General features: G+C 40.7%; 1 protein-coding gene across 1 annotated transcript in view; it reads right to left on the reverse strand.

Moving 5' to 3' along the window:
• RPGRIP1 (RPGR interacting protein 1) overlaps window positions 1-16,856 on the reverse strand; it is a gene marked incomplete at both ends in the record, with an annotated part of 65,965 nt that overhangs the window by 36,713 nt on the left and 12,396 nt on the right. The window contains 14 exons of the mRNA XM_082850240.1: window positions 668-806; window positions 1,338-1,541; window positions 1,845-2,029; window positions 3,311-3,653; window positions 4,107-4,258; window positions 4,420-4,872; window positions 6,897-7,047; window positions 7,509-7,652; window positions 8,121-8,281; window positions 10,025-10,167; window positions 12,225-12,298; window positions 12,778-12,924; window positions 13,826-13,849; window positions 16,669-16,774. Of these exons, the coding sequence (XP_082706366.1) occupies window positions 668-806; window positions 1,338-1,541; window positions 1,845-2,029; window positions 3,311-3,653; window positions 4,107-4,258; window positions 4,420-4,872; window positions 6,897-7,047; window positions 7,509-7,652; window positions 8,121-8,281; window positions 10,025-10,167; window positions 12,225-12,298; window positions 12,778-12,924; window positions 13,826-13,849; window positions 16,669-16,774 (2,426 nt within the window). The remainder of the gene's footprint in view (window positions 1-667; window positions 807-1,337; window positions 1,542-1,844; window positions 2,030-3,310; window positions 3,654-4,106; window positions 4,259-4,419; window positions 4,873-6,896; window positions 7,048-7,508; window positions 7,653-8,120; window positions 8,282-10,024; window positions 10,168-12,224; window positions 12,299-12,777; window positions 12,925-13,825; window positions 13,850-16,668; window positions 16,775-16,856) is intronic.

Here is a 16,856-nt window from a genome sequence, read left to right on the forward strand (position 1 = left end):
ATTCAGACTGTATTCCCATTTCTCCACCCCAAAAGACCACCGAAAGCATGGTTCTGTCTCTCCACGGCTTCCTCCAGACCAGCAATGTCCCCAGGCTGAAGTAATTCCAGCTGACCTCTCTGAGCTCCAATCATCTCTCCCATCTCGGCTAGGTGATTCCTCCCTCCCTAATTATTGGCACTTTAACGCTTTTAAGAAATATATTAACTTTAGCTTTTCAGTTGTTATCAATGGGAAAGTTGGTCTGAATTACCTAGTTTGCCATTATTATAACCTGAAATCATAACCTTCTTTTCATTGTAACCCAAAAGCTTTGCCTTATTTTAAAAGAAATTTGGATTCAAATCACAAATGAGCCAATCACCCTCTTCCTCTTATTTCTTTGTAACTGTAAGTCACGAGACCCTGAAGTGAGTTAACATTTTATGCTTGCTAGCTAAAGTGGCTAGCTAGCTAGCTTTAAATACATAAACAGCTACTTTCTTTCAGAATTACAGCTTGGTTGGCCTAACCAGCACACTTGTAACATCAAACCGAGCCTAGGATCTCCAGTACTAATTTTTCATGAAAAGTTTAGCAATGAAAGATGAAAGAAGAAAGTAAATAACCAGCTTGATAAAATAATCCAGTGATTACATAGGAAAATCAGGTTTTAAAAAGACAATACCATTCACAGGATGTAGGGCTTCCTTTAGTATACGTGCTGAATGGGATGATGTCATTTCCTCTTCCTTTTGCTGATTTTTTAAACCATCATCTGTGGAGATCTTAAGCCCTGAGAATTTCCATTCAGTGTAGTTCACCTGCTTCAGATTCAAATAACTATATATAAGTATATTGTGTAATTATAATAATTTAATATAATTAATATTGCATAATATATAATTGATGTAATTGATACAATATAATAATGAATTATATATAATTATAGTCATATAATATATATTTATAATCTCATATATATGTGTGTATATGTATTTTAGGCTACATAGTAACTTTAATCCAGTTTCCTATGAAGAAAAGGCAGTATCAAGTACATAGTATGTGTTCAATAAATACCTGTTCTTTATTTTGATTACAGTTGAAGTAGCCTGGTTAGGACTGTTGTCCTAAAGTTCTAAGCATAAATTACAGAGTCCACAATCTGTTGAATTAAATTACATTGAAATGAACAGTCCAGAGGTTTATTAACCTATTTACGTTTGTGGAAACACATGCTCGCCACAAAAAGCCATGAATATTGCTTGCGTGCCTACTTCTGCTTCTACCTCTGAGAATAATATATTTGGGGACACTACAACCCATATTTTAGTTCTTCAGGGTTTCTAAGGCCTTACCTGTAGTGTATTTCCACTGAAGATGTTAGGACTAAGATACTCCATTCTGTTCTTTCCTTGAATGCCTGTTCTTTTGCCATGTTTTCTTCTTGAGTAACCTGGAACCTGGTGTTCCCTTTCCTTTCTTTCTCCCACCTGAGGAGGTTTTCGCTTAGCTTGATACTGGCCAGCTTCAATGGGAATCTCAATAGATACCATCTGGTCCTAAAGAGAAGGACCAGAGCCTTACAAGGTGATAGTTTAACAGCCTTGATACTCAAGAAAGGGATTTATGAGCTAGCATCAGACTTCATTTCTCTCCTGCCGTAAAGCTGAGAGATGCCGTCTCTTCCCTCCCCACAATAAAACCCAGGATTTTGCTCCATCCATAGCCTCATGGCATTATGAATGATGCAGATTAAATTTGCAGAACACATGACATTCACAGAAGGAATTTCTTTTACCCCAATTTTAATACTGTCTTCCTCAAATCAAATTTGCTCCACAGGATTGGTGGAGATCTGCTACCTGGGGAGGAAAGGAAGCTTCTTCCTCTTCAATTGAGGTATCTAAACTGTCCTTGGTGTCCTTCTCCTCACTCGGAGCTTCTGGTTTTGGGAAACTCTCCGGGGGTAGATAGCAAGACTTCCAATCCAGCTGCACCTGAACAAATCCATTGGGTTTCCCCCCAGGGTCCGTGAGGTTAAAATCACCTGAGAGACACACAGACATTAATAAGATCCAATCACATGAAATAGGCAAGTGAGCGTTTAATAGCACCTTATCTATTACCTCCCCAGTTTGAATTTCACCATATTTTGTTTGTAATTAATTCACATCCACCAAGTAATCATGATGACAATACATTCAGAAGTAACATAAAATATCAGTGAATATTTATATTCACTCACAATATTTACTTCCAATATTCACTTAGAATATTTATAGGGGAAAATGGGCATCTCCAGGTTCAGGAAGGGATAGTCAAAAGATATACAGAGAGGTATAGCTTGCTTGTTGTCAGTCACCCAGCCAATAAACAAGAGCACATTCTTATTACTGTTACCAAATGGTGGCTACGCCTTAGGCATACTAAGAAAACCATTATCTACACCCAAGTGGTCCGCATTTTTAAAATAACAAAAGCAAAGAAAACTTAAGCAAAATGGCTTTTTCCAAATGCCAGACTTCTGATTTGTAACACTGATTAATTTAACAGACGGCTCACATTGCCTCTCTTTGGCAAAGGACGAGTTGTGAGCAGAAGTGTCAGCTTTTTTCTTTTTCTTTCTTTCTTTTTTTTAGCACTTGTGGTATTGGGAGGAGGGAGGCCTCACACACTTCCTGGAACATCCAAAAGCTTGTTAAACATGGTTGATACTGGCTACACCCATTCACACTTCCTAATGAGAGCATGGACATTGCTGCCTCACCCTCCCAGGACTGCAACCAGAGAGATGACCCTGCTTTGGTGTACCTTACAACTCTGGCTATGAACATATGATAAGGTAGTATGGAGTTCAGCTCCATATGGGGGGAAAAAAATCCAAGAAATTTGTCATATGTGGCATGGAAGACTAATTTGGGTCTAATGTTTAAAAGGAGCAAGAGAATTACGGGGGAATGTTAAGGACATAGCTTATAATCTGGTATCTAGTCATGTGCTAGGAAATAATAGGCCTTAAGTAAAGACAAATACTGGGAAGCACTATAGAGATGGAAAATGTTGGTTCAGACACAGAGGTATGGGCTTCAGATGGGTGGGTCTACCTCCTTGGGAATCTTGCTTCTGTTGCTGAAAAGAAGCCAATGTTTCTATATGATTAGTGAGGCTTATAAGTCTTCTACTCTCTCACTCTTGACAATATTCTCAAATCCTTTCAGCAGGTTTTAAGAGAAACTGTTCCAAGCAAGTAATAAAAGAAAAGTTGAATTAGGACAGGGAGACAACACTGGGCAGAGAGCATAAAGAGGTAATAACCTTGAACTCCTACCTTTAATGGATTTGTTTTGTGCAAGAGGAAGCAAGGGCACTTGGACGCGGCCAAGGTACGAGCCAGGCTCTGAGTCTTCATCATCAAAAACGTACACAGACAGGGCCTCCTGCCTCAGATACTGATCCAGGTCAGAAGTCACAAGCACTGGGAATCGAGCCTCGTCTCTGAAGTAGGGATTGTTACTGGCTGGAATGATGGCGGTGTCGTGGTCAGAAAAGGTAAAGAAGCGATACATGGCGTATGGACTGGGTTGGGCTCCCAGCCATCGACTCTGGAGGCCGCAGCATCGGATGACTTCCACCCGCAGCTCATTCTGATGCTTCCTGGTCTCCGACCTGGGCTGAAAAGATGTTGGTCTTGGACTGAGGAAAAGGGCAGGCTGAGAGAGTCGTGCAGGTGAAGCCCAGCACCCTTAATGAGGAAGAGCTATGACCTAAAGAACTTCTGAATCCTGACTGGGTCACAGAGAAGCCTAATCAATGACTTTCACCTGCCTGCAAATTGACTCTGGCAGATAATTATCTGAGGGAGATGCTGGCACTCAGGCCTCATCTTAGAGATTGGAACAGAGAAGGCATTTTGTTCACAGCAGGGAGAGGTAGCTAGCTCCAAGGGCATGATTTCATTTCAAACTCAAGCTTGACCAAGGGAAGTATCTGGACTAGTTGTGGTGTGACAGTTTTTCTCTTTCATTCACATTCAACAAGTACTTATTGAGGGCAATACTAAGCTGTTCTCATGAGCTGCTTGGCTGAGTCTCCTTTGAGATGCATGGGCACATCCTTTTTCTCACCTCATCCTCCTGGGCCTCCCAGGCTCCAAGCACATTGGCTGACAGGTATGCCTGGGCTTTCTTTCGCTTATTGTATGCTTGTAGGCTGGATCTTATGGGGAAGTGCAGCCTCATCCAGTACTCTAGCACCCCAAAGACTTCTCCACCAGCTCCTGGGTAGCAGAAAGTATGAAAGGCATGGAGGATACAGATGGTGTGGCGAGGATCAAGAATAAAGGCAGAGGAATAAAATGGGAAACCACCAGAAGACAACTATACACTTTGGGAAATTCCACATTAGTCCCAGGAAATGTGGGAGGTTGACAGCACTTACCAGTAAGTGTGGCAGAGCCATGGACTCTCTCCACGGTTTCTAGAACCCTGTCAAAGCAAATCCAGCCAGCTGCAAGGGTGCGGTGCTCACTGGCTATAGCCTGGTGTAGATGAAGCTGGGCTGACGTCCCTTGAAGGTAGTGCAAGAAGAGGGAATCTGTCTCCACCACATACTGAGAAGTGAAGTCATAGAGGGGCTCCAGCCCCACAGCTAGTGGGGTGCAGTGGGTTTCAAAGTCATAGAAAGAATAGGTGCAGAAAGTGGTAGGTTGAGTGTCTCCAGCCTGAGCCAGGGCAGCAGGTGTCAGGAAGGCCTGGTGGATGTGCAGTTCGAAAAGATTCTCACTCTGATGCCGTGGAGAAATGTCCACTTTATCCTCATCTCCATGGTCTGGCAGTGGTTTCAGACATAATGACAACTGTCGGGTGCCATAAGCCACATCTTTGAGTTGTTCTAGAGGGGAAAGAAAACTGCCTATCCATTAAAGGGTAGGGAATTCTTCCTTAGGGTAAAGGAAGGTGGACAGAAAGAGAATAAAAACCATGGTGAAGTCCAAGTTGTGACTATTTCAAGAAACGATGTGATTCAAAAAGAAAAGCAATAGAATGACAATCAGGTGCTTTGAATTCTGATGGCCAAATAATCCAATGCCTACTTTAGAGATGAGGCACAACATGAGTGATTGGAAAGTAAATGCTAAGCTCAGGAAAACACTGGAGGCACAGTTTCATCTAGAGATGACATCGTTTTGGATTACAGCAGGATCTTGTGAATTAATTGTTAATTCCATTACAGAAACACTAGAAACACAAAATGCAAGTATTTCCAAAAGTTTGGGATATTGGCCTTGGAGAAAATAGCAAGTTACAGTCATGGTGTCTATGACATTACACTGGGCCCAATTAAGATGATTCCTCTTTTCCAGTCAGATCAATCACAAGGATCTTCATTCTGTTAAGAATTTGGTTTCATTGTAAGAAGGCAAAAAAAAAAAAAAATCCACTTTAAGTCAAAGAGTAATGGAGTAAAAGTGGGGGAGGGCACTTACTGAAAAGAGGTTGACAATATTGGCGATGAGATACAAAATAAAGACATGTAAGACAGTCCACCAAATCTGTGCATTACCTCCCATGTCCAACCAACCAGAAACTTTGATATATAGTCTGCTTCAAATCGGGGAGTATTTGAGTTGTCACAGTGTGTTGATGGTGAAGGTCCTATTCTAAGAGTTAAAGTAGTAGAAGAAAATACTTTGGGTACATCAGAATGTCTTCCTGCCCAAAATAAGTGGAATACAGAGACTGGTGAACACTTTCTTAATTGATAAGATTAACATAAATAAAACATATTCAAAATTTTGCATTACGTGTCACAAGGTTAATAATCTTAGCATATAAAGAACTTCTACAAATTAACAATATACTATTAAGAAATAGTAAAGGGCAGGAACAGGCAAGTCTCAAAAGAAATAATTTAAATAACTGGTAAACATATGAAAAACTCTTCAGCCTTACCAGTAATGAAAGAACTACAAGTTAAAGCAAATAAATCTTCAGAGGTAGGTAATTGTATTTATCCTGCACTGTCCTGGGAGAAACACCCTGAATCTGAAAGACATGAGAATTTCAATCCAAAGGATTTCCTTTGTTATATTGCAGGGACCTTTTAACTGACGTACCCTGGCATGCATAAATCATACTTCTGAATGACCCACCTCCCTTTACTCTAGTTCCAGGCTCACTAAGTATCCTTCTTACTGATTCTGCTTCCCCAAGAACGAGCTGCCATGAGCATATTCTCAAGGCAGCAATGAAAGAGCCCCTATCATAAAATAACAAATGAACATTCGGGTGTAAATATCAGTCTTTGGTGAATGTAGTTAGTACGGGTCAGGTCTCTCACCACTGGGTATAATAACAAAGCCAATTTTCTCAATATGTAAGGCTGAGACCAGATCCTGGTCGACAGTGACTGAATTAAGTACAGGAGGTATCACATTATAAAATTTGCATAAGTGTCCAGCCACCTGCCCTGTTATGTAGACATCCTCAGACTGCAACAAAGAATTCAGAGACTTTTAGAGAGAAATCACAGAAAAGGATGACAAGAGATGAGTGATGTAGCTTTATTATCTCCCAAAAACTGAAATATAGGCCTGGCTTGAGGAAACAATCTTGAGAGAGGGAGCGTGTTACCCACCCTGAGGGCCAACAGTGATACACTCTTATTTTCAAAATAGATTCAGCAATTGCTGGGCCCTGTTGAAACTCTCCAGAGAAAAGACACTGACATGATGCAGGAGAAGAAACTGCTAACCATGTATTAAAACAACAAAGATGATAGGATAATCAAGAATGGGAGGGATAAGTCCTATACCGAGACATAGAGGGCGCCCTCTTGACAGGTGCAGAGGGGAGCACGGGCATTTAGCTCTGTGACAGATCCTAAGAGGAAGTGAACAAAGTACTAAGACTTGCCGGATACTGGAAGGCCATGGCTTCTTAAAATACCTTCCAGTTGATTGATACGCTTGTTCTTGAGGTCTAGGAGTTGATTCAACCTCTCCAGTTTTTCTTTGTGAACTTTATTTTCATTATCGGCTTTTGTCATCATTGCCTCCAGTTCCTCCTGAAACGAAATAATGTCTGAACTTTTCTATCTCAGTGGCCCAGAACCAAAGAGCCCAGATAAAAAGGTGGTACTTGCTGGGTAAAAGAGACTCCACTATCTCCTTAGCAGGGCAGATTCATCCACTAGAAAAAGGCTTAGGTTCCTCACAGACCCCTCCAGGACCAGTTGTGCTGTTAGTGCCATAGGGTAGTATTTTTCCTGGGACTGGCAAAATTTGAACCCAGAAGCTTCCCACTTGCCATTTTCATTAGCTGGCCCCTTCTGGCTTTTATTGCCAAGGTGCCATGGGCATGTGTGAGTCCTCGTTTTTCAAAGGACAGCACATCCTGTGTTTGCATACGTCAGCATATCACCTTGCATCAGCCCTGGAAACTCGGGTCTTGCTTCATTCCCTGTCTTATAAGTAGTTCCCATGTGCCCATTTATTTATCCCCTTCCTGTACCATCTTTTCCTGCACCTGATAACACACGTTGATCTTGCGCTGCAGAATAAGCATGTCTCTGGTCTTTTCTAGTTCCAATATGGTTTCTGCATGCAATACTTGCAACTCACTTAACATCTGGGACAGTTTCTTTTCTTCTTGGTTTTTTGGTTCACAGGGCTACAGAGGAAAAAGCATTGGTAAAAGGGAGTATAAATATGATAGGTATAGTAATAACTGTTCTCTACAGCAGCCGTTGATAATAGTAAAATACCAGCAGCAGAATCTACTCCAATATGTAGAAGAGGACCTGTGTTACTTTACAAGTGCTCTCTCCCCTAGTTCCTCATGTTCAACAGCAGCAGTGAGTAAGTTATACAATCTCCCATGGCTGTTTGCTCTTCAGCAGATCATTGCAAGTCCTCATCTGAAAAAAATTCTAAATTTTATGAGCTGTACAGTGTGGAAAAAGTCTGTGGAGCTCATGAAGCTATCTCTACTCTCAGCCTTCTCATATACTTCCAAATATTGTCCTCAATCAGGACAAAATATTATTCAGTTAGTTTTCTAGTCCCTTCATCTTTTCAAGGGATATTTGCCAGCAATCCCTCTTGTAGAGGGGACCTGTTTGATTAAACATGCTCTTACCTCTATCTGAGTGGTCTCTTGGAATAGAGCTGGGTAAGTGGCTGGTTCAGATTGCCAGTCAGGAGATTGGGAAATTGTGTCTTTATTTCGGAGGTCCTCCACTTCCTGTTTATGCTTCTGAAGCAGGTTGGTGACTTCAAGCTTCAGATCCTTGTTTTGAGCTGGGGAAAAAATAATACAGAAAGCTGAAACTCTGTAGCTACCAACAACCATATTAAAGTTGGCCCAAGTGTGAATTAAATTTTCCCACTAATGTTTAATTCATTTTATAAACTTGCCCTTAGAGAAGCAATTCTCTCTTATTTCTACAAAGGGGTTCTAGCTTATTGACCCTGAGTTGACATTTGGACTCCAAAAACAAACAAAAAAAACACCTGCAGAACTGTAGTATGGAAGGGAGAACTACCACCACCACAACAAAATCAGAGCCACTTGACCAACTGGGATAGTCCAAACTTTTTGACAGCACCATTTAATTCAGTATCTCCCCAACCATTCCCCAGCTCCATCTGACTTCTATGCTGTTGGCTCTCTGTGACACCCACCTTGACTCTGACCCTGAGTTGGAGGAAGGGAGGTTGGGCATTTGGACATTTCCATGTGTGTTTTGGGGAAGGAAGGTGATCAGCATTTAGTGTGATCATTTCAGTATCATGCATTACAGAGGAGGTTAGATTAGATTACCCACAAGACTTCACTTGTACTTCATACATACTACAAGATCTTTAGCATGTGCTCCTAAGCTTTATCCTTTTATGGTTCCTGACTCTATTTTTCTTGATGTCATATTTCTTTTCCTCCACTTTTTTTATGTGAACGTACTAGAATATGATGAAATGTAAGTTTGATAAGACTAAATATCAAGGTCCAGCCTAGCAAAAAGAAGGGAGACAAAGGTCTCTTTGACAGTATTTAAAAATCTTCAGAATAACTACTGTGATCCAAGAATTAAGACGGGGGAAAGGGCTTCCCTGGTGGCGCAGTGGTTGAGAGTCCGCCTGCCGATGCAGGGGACACGGGTTCGTGCCCCGGTCCGGGAAGATCCCACATGCCGCGGAGCGGCTAGGCCCGTGAGCCATGGCCGCTGAGCTTGCGCGTCTGGAGCCTGTGCTCGGCAACGGGAGAGGCCACAACAGTGAGAGGCCCGCGTACCGCAAAAAAAAAAAAAAAAAAAAAAAAGAATCCACCTTCCAATGCAGGTGACATGGGTTTGAGCCCTGGTCCAGGAAGATCCCACATGCCATGGGGCAACTAAGCCCATGAGCCACAGCTACTGAGCCTGCGCTCTAGAGCCTGCCAGCCACAACTACTGAAGCCCGAGCACCCAGAGCCGGTGCTCAGCAATAAGAGAAGCCACTGCAATGAGAAGCCTGTGCACCGCAACCAAGAGTAGCTCCCACTCGCCACAACTAGCGAAAGCCTGTGCGCATCAACGAAGACCCAATGCAGCCAAAAATAAATAAATTAAATAAATAAATTTTAAAAAAAAGATGGGGAAATAGTAGTGGTAACCAAGAGCAATAATTTGCTTCTCAATTTCAGGCATCAGATGCTAAAACAAAACAATTCCCAACCACCCTAAAATGACTGATGAGAATAAAAGGCAGAAAAATTCATTTTCAACACTTTCAATAAATTGACTGTTTAAAAACATTATAACATAAGAATTGGCATTCTCTCACATGGAAAGTCAATATGTAGGGATAAGTATGTGTGAGGTAGGTGTCATGCTTTCTTGATTGTGAATCTGACCTGACTGCCAGTGTTCTTATTCTAGTTATCCAGGACCCACACAAAAATAGGATCAAGTGATGGGACTGGAAAAATGCTGGCCCAAGTTCCCTTCTCCCAAACCAGATGTAGAGGATGCCTCATCTGAGAGAACTCTTCAGGGCTTGACCTACCTTTCTCTCTTGACAGCTGAAGTAAGACTTTTCTCTTCTCCTCCACCTCAGCATCCAGGTGATCCTGCAACTGAGAGACTTTCTGCTGTAGCTGCTCTCCTTGCTCATTGCTCCAGTGAGGCTGAGTACTGCTATCCAGCATGCTGAAAATGGGAAGCAAGTAAGGAGGGAGGGGAGAGTTGTCAGATGGACACTCAAAGGTGGGTGATATGATGTCTTTATTACACAGTTTCAGCATCTCCTGGGCCTAGTTCATCATTCATTTCCCTACATGTTTTTTCTGCCCCTGCTTTCTCTGTAACTGTCATTTACCAACTGCCTTGGAACTTTTGGGTCCTATTGAGGAGTTGCTTAGTATCGCTTCGGTTTAAGTCTCAAATAACCCCCTGGGCAAACAACGCAAGTCATATCTATTTCCCAAGGAACTTCTCCAGCATGATGGTTTTCTTTAGTTAGGGAATTGTGTACCAAGACATTCTCAGGCCTGCTAGATTAGAAATAAGTAACAGAATATTCTTCTTTTCCTTACTCCGTTCCTCTGTCTACTTTCACCAGTGGCTAGTTTAGAGAATACTTGCCTTTGAACTAGATTGTAAATTATTACACTGAAGGGCAGGAACTAAACTTTTCAATAACTGCAGCCTGCACACCACTATATCTAGCTGTCAGGGCAGACCCATCTTGAGTGTAAAAGACACATGGCCAGTTCTTGATTATTTACACAAGTGAAGTGACATTGATAAGCAATTATTTCTGCTTATGTCTTTTTCCTAGTTATCATTTTAATAAATGTGGTCTAAAAACAACTTGTTAAGCTAGTACTAAGATTTCTTGGCACTTCCTGCCCATACATTACATGGTGATCCAAGAAGATAATGTTATGAATAATGAAGGGAAGAGGCCAATAGTAATGTCTACCATAGGGAGTCTTCAAAGTGGGTAATCCCCACACTACCTTATTTCACTTTGTTGAAGAGCATCAGTTGTTCCCAGGATGCTCCCATGCAACCTCCCCAATCTACCCGCTGCTACCTTTAACTTATAAGAAGGCACGTTTAATTTTTTTAAACTTACAGGTATTTTTAATTTCAAAACCACTACGTAAATATATGCTTGTGAAAAATTAATATGATATAGAAGTATATAGAATAAAAGTGCCTCTTTGCCCTATTTCAGTCCTTTCATCTCATTAAAAGTTTGTGGATGCACACACACATGACATAAATTAGGTCACAATGAACACATTCTTTGGCAATTTGATTTTTCTTTTTTTTTTTTTGATTTTTCTTTTAATAGTGTATCTTAGGCATATAGATCTATCTCATTTTTTACAGCTTTATACCGTTTCAACGTGGCGGTGCAACACGATTTATTTAGTCGATCCCTATCATAAGAAATCTGGATGGTTTCCTTTTTTTTTTTTTACTATTACTAATTAAATTAACAATGTATTAATTAACATTCTTACTACACAGATCTCTTTGCACATACACAAGAGGATTTCTTTAGTTTTGATTCCAAAAAATGGGTTATCGGGGGCTTCCCTTGTGGCGCTGTGGTTGAGAGTCCGCCTGCCGATGCAGGGGACACGGATTCGTGCCCCGGTCCGGGAAGATCCCACGTGCCGCGGAGCGGCTGGGCCCGTGAGCCATGGCTGCTGAGCCTGCGCGTCCGGAGCCTGTGCTCCGCGGCGGGAGAGGCCACGGCAGTGGGAGGCCCGCGTACCGCAAAAAAAAAAAAAAGGGTTATCTGGCATAAAAGATATGCACGTTTAACATTTTTTTGATAGTGTCAAATTCCGTTCCAAAAATAGTCTGCCAATTTATATTCTCACTAACAGTACTGAGTACCAGTTTCCCGGTATCCTTATCGAGACTAGGTATTATTTTTATTTTTAAAATTCGGAAGGCACTTTTCAGTAATTGTCTTTTTTTTTTTTTTTTTTTTTTTTTTGCGGTACGCGGGCCTCTCACTGTTGTGGCCTCTCCCGTTGCGGAGCACAGGCTCCGGACGCGCAGGCTCAGCTGCCATGGCTCACGGGCCCAGCCGCTCCGCGGCACGTGGGACCCTCCCAGCCCAGGGCACGAACCCGCGTACCCTGCATCGGCAGGCGGACTCTCAACCACTGCGCCACCAGGGAAGCCCCAGTAACTGTCTTTTATAACAAAAAAATGTTCTGGGATCCAAACTTGGTACTCACTTTTCTAAGAGTTTGTCATAATTGTCATTCAGCAATTTTCGTTCTTTTTCCAAATCTTCAACTCTCTCCTGAAACTAAGAATGATAGTAGAGTGCCTGAGATAAGATTTTAAAATCTATTACCTTGCACAGGGTCTCCCTTTTCTGTTGCAGGGTGGGACTTGGGTGGGAGATTTTCTATGTTCATCTCCTATGTCTATGAGGATCCATTCAACTATAAAGACTTGAACCAATTGAAGGTGTGATAGAAATTTTAATTGGAATTAATGAGGATTCTCTGAATTAAATTTTCATGGTGTCTGGGTTTCTACTGTTAGGGAAACAGCAGAACATTATAATAGAGAAAAGACTTTGGAGAACAGACATAAATATAAATCCCAGTTTTTCCCCTAATGGTATAATCTTGAGCAAGTTATTTAACCACTTGGAATCTCATTTTTCTTATTTGAAAAAATAAGATACCCATATTTTTGCTAAGATACACTTTTTAACATCTCTGAAATTGGAATGTCACATACAACTGATGGTATCTTTCAATTATTATTGTTATTTACCTCTTTCAGTGTTATCTGCAGGATGGATACATCTTCCAGTTGGCTCTTCAAGCTCACAGCCTTCTTGCTCTCCTCCTTTAGCTCTGCCCTGAGCTCATTCACTTGGCTGAGGAGGGCATCATGGGCTGTACCCAGGATTCCCTGATTCTGGGGCAAAAGGAAAGTTGCTCTGCGAATGTTTATATCACTCAGCAGGAAGGGTCTCAAGATACAAACAACTGGAGCATTCCCTAGTGGAAATCTCAAAGAAGGGCTTTGATTTATAGTTTGTTGCCTTTGCACTGTAAATTGACCTTGTTTTCCACCCTAGCATTTCTCAGGAAGTACCGTTTCCCTGTGAGTGAGGATTTTCCACTCTGGGAAACTGTAATTTGTCACTGGAGCCTTAATTTTCCCAAGGTTCAAATTCAACCCTGATTCTAAATTAAGTGCCACCTTTCTCAGCTGCCTTTACCTTCTAAGCTATGTGAATGCTTTTTATGATGAAATATTTCTCCTTTTGCCCCTAGCAAAGTGATGTGTTAACTCTAGAAGTTAAGTGCATTTTTCTGGCAGAGTTCCCAGCATGACCATGTTCCTTCTGGTGAGGAACAGTTGTGGCTGGTCATGTTGGGAACTCTGCCTTAGTGACTCTTAATCACGGACACTTACCTAGCTTCACCTGTACCCCACTCACAGAGGTGCAAATATTTAGTAACACCAGAGAAGGTTTGCAACAACTTTGCTATATCTCACCACCTCACACATGCTAGAGGACTACTCTTAGGAATTTCTGAACAAATGCTATAATTCTCTGTAGCAATAGGCTGAAAAATACTATTCCAAATATTTCTCAACTCAGATCTCATATTTCAATTTTTGTGAAAACAATGCAGTATCTTCTGATAATAGTGATAGTACCATTTGTCTAAATAAAAATTATATAACATAATAACTTTGATATAGTTAGCTAAATTCTGGTGTTATGTTACTTGAAGATGAAGATTCATTTGGGTTTCATTCCTCTGATTACTAAGAAACAGAGAGTTAAGGAATCTTTATTAAGTACCTTCTGGAGCAGAGTTTCATATGCCTGAAAGAAAGAAAAAAGTATTATTCTATTGATATATCAACTTGATGTTTATAATACAAATGTTTAAATATTTATTTTAAAAGATGTTATAAAAAATTCCCATAAATCAAGTCAATTTGTGTGCCTGTTTACTAATTGCTGCTCCTTTTCCCCTGCCCTAGCTTGCCAGGCAGTCTGTGAATGTAATAGATGACACCATTTCTTTAAAAAGGATGAAGGGTCATTTATTCACATTTGCATTGCACTTGGTGGATTTTCTAAGAAGTATTTTTATTTTCAAACTAGGTGCCATCTCTTACTCATCATGCTTCAGAAAGGTCTCTTCCCAGTTTTAGAAATAGAAAAAACAACAATAGCCAAACTCACAACAACAGCTACTATTATTGGTTGAGTAATTACTATGTTATATGTTACTGTGTGTTTCATTATCTCTTACATTATGATCATCATAATTGTTTCACATATATTATCTCATTTAATCCTTACAACAAATCCGAGAGGTATTGTTATCTAAACTTTAAAAATAAGAAACCCAAAGCTCATAGAGCTAACTTGCCCAGAATCGCACAGCTTTCAAGGGGCTGAGGCAGAACTTTACCTCAGCCTGTGTGACTCCAGAGTCTGCACTACTGACCACATTTTACTGCTAAGGGATTAAGAGGATGCAAACTTATCTTAGTATATGTGTAAGTAAGCATGACTAGAAAGGTAAATTGCTTAAAAAAAACAAATTGTAAAACCTACGTTTTAGAAAATTATTCACCATTTTAGGTCATCTTTGCCACTACCACTAATATGGGCAAAGACATTCAATTTAGAATGGCTTTCTCCCTTTCCTCCTTTAATGCAATGGAAGAATACATGGATTTAAAAAAAAATCTAATTCCACAAATATAGCTATTTACCCATACAACTTTAAAATAACTTCCTTTCCAGATTTCCCATCCTTTCAGTGCTACCAAAATTAACCGAATCAAAAGAATACGAGCATATGCACAGTTCTCTACAAAACATAGGTTTGGAGTTTGGCCTTGTACAGATGCCCTTAGTCCCAATCAAAACAGACATACCAAGGACAGCACCAGCTGTAGCTAATCTCAATGAATGGCACCATCATTTAATCACCCAAGCTGGAGACCCAGAAGTCATCTCTCATTTCTGCTTTTCCCTCACCCACTCTACTTTGGTGATGAAGTCCGTTCTTCCACTTCCTGGACCTCTCCCAACACAGTCCTTTCTCTGTGAGCCTCTCTCACTGCCTTGGTTGGGACCCTCATCCTGCCTCCCTTGGATCACTCATCTGTTAAGTAACATCTGTTACTCATCTGTTACCTCCAGTCTTGTACCAGCCAACCTATCATTCACTCTGCTGCCAGATGATCTTTCCTGGTAGTTTTGTCATTTTTGAGAAGTTGAAAATTTCAGAAAAGTATAAGTACTATAATAGCAGTCATCTATAATTCTACTACTACCCAGAATTAATCATTATTAGTGCTCTATAATAGTTTCTTGAAAGTATTATTCTTTTTATTAACATGTATTTCAAAATATTTTGGACATTAAAAAAAGGCAAAGTGATCTCTTTGGGGAAAAAAAAATTGATCATGTTACCAACTTGCTTAAAACCTTTCTGCAGCTCTCACTATCTGTAGGATAAAGTCTAAATTCCTGATAAGACCTCCTTGACCTGATCCCTGATGTTTCTCACCTCTGTGCCGTGGCCTACGCCACTCTTCCCCGGAAAGCCCTTCCCTCTCTTGCACGCTCATTAACCCCTGCCAAACTGTCAGTATTTGGCTCACGAATAGAATCTCTTATGGATCCTTTACAGATCCTGCGCCCCATCCTCTGGTGGATCTATTCTCTCTTTTGTGTCGCACCCATACCCTGTTTGTGGATAGTTGTACTTGTTTACATCTTGTCCTCTCACTCTTGTAAGTTCCTTGAAGGCAGGAGCTGTCTTAATTATCTTTTTAATCTTTGTATCCAAGTGCTTTGCACACTTCTTGGTAGTCAGTAAATGTTTATTCAATAAAAGAATGGTGCCAATCTATTATTTAGAACCTCTATGCCCTATTTCTACCGTTCAGATATGAGTTTCCATCGTGTGGTAGTGAGAAGAGTGTGAGCCTTGATGCCAGATAAAACTGGACTCAAATCCTGCTCTGCCTCTTGCTATTTTTATAACTTGAGCAAGTTACTTAACTTCTTTGAGGCTCAGTTCCCTCATCCGTTAAACGTACTTACCTTTATGGCTGTTGTCAGGCTTAAATGAGATCATGATTCTAAGTATCTAGGACAGAGTCCATCACATAGAAAGTGCTCAGTAATCTGGTTTCCTTCCCCTCCCCTGTGACTGCTCTTGGCTCCCCAAGTTTAATTAAACTCTGGTTGTGGTTTTTGGCTTGGAACTTAACCTGACACAAGGTAACCTCACTTAATTCCACCTTAGCAGGCAGGGCTTGAGCCTTCTTCCCAGCAGAGGGATAATGGCAAGTACTGGAAAAAGAATGGATTCTTAGTTGTAAGGCCTGGATTTGAACATCACCTATCTATTTTGTGACTTTCTTTTTTTTTTTTAAATTTAATTTTATTTATTTTTTTATACAGCAGGTTCTTATTAGTCATCCATCTTATACACATCAGTGTATACATGTCAATCCCAATCTCTCACTTCATCACAATTGTGTGACTTTCGACAAGCAACTTAGTTTCTCTCCATTGTGGTCTCCCATGTGTAAAGTGGAGAAAATAATACAAATCTCTTAACTAATTGATTTTCTTCCCCCAAAAAGGCACAGCTGACGATGGCAACTCACAGCTTGAACTTCTGTTAATTGTGCTTTTGTCACTGCCAAAGAAGTATTCCTTTCATGTAAGAGCTTCTTAAGTCGAATCAGCTGTATATTCTCCTTAATGGAAGCTCTGGAGAAAGAAGACAGTGCTAAAATACCCTCTGTGAATGGACAGACTTAAGTATTTTTCCCCCTGTGGATATGGACAGGGA

The sequence above is a fragment of the Leucopleurus acutus genome (genome assembly GCF_964270905.1).
Source record: "Leucopleurus acutus genome assembly, chromosome: 1".
NCBI lineage: Eukaryota > Metazoa > Chordata > Mammalia > Artiodactyla > Delphinidae > Leucopleurus > Leucopleurus acutus.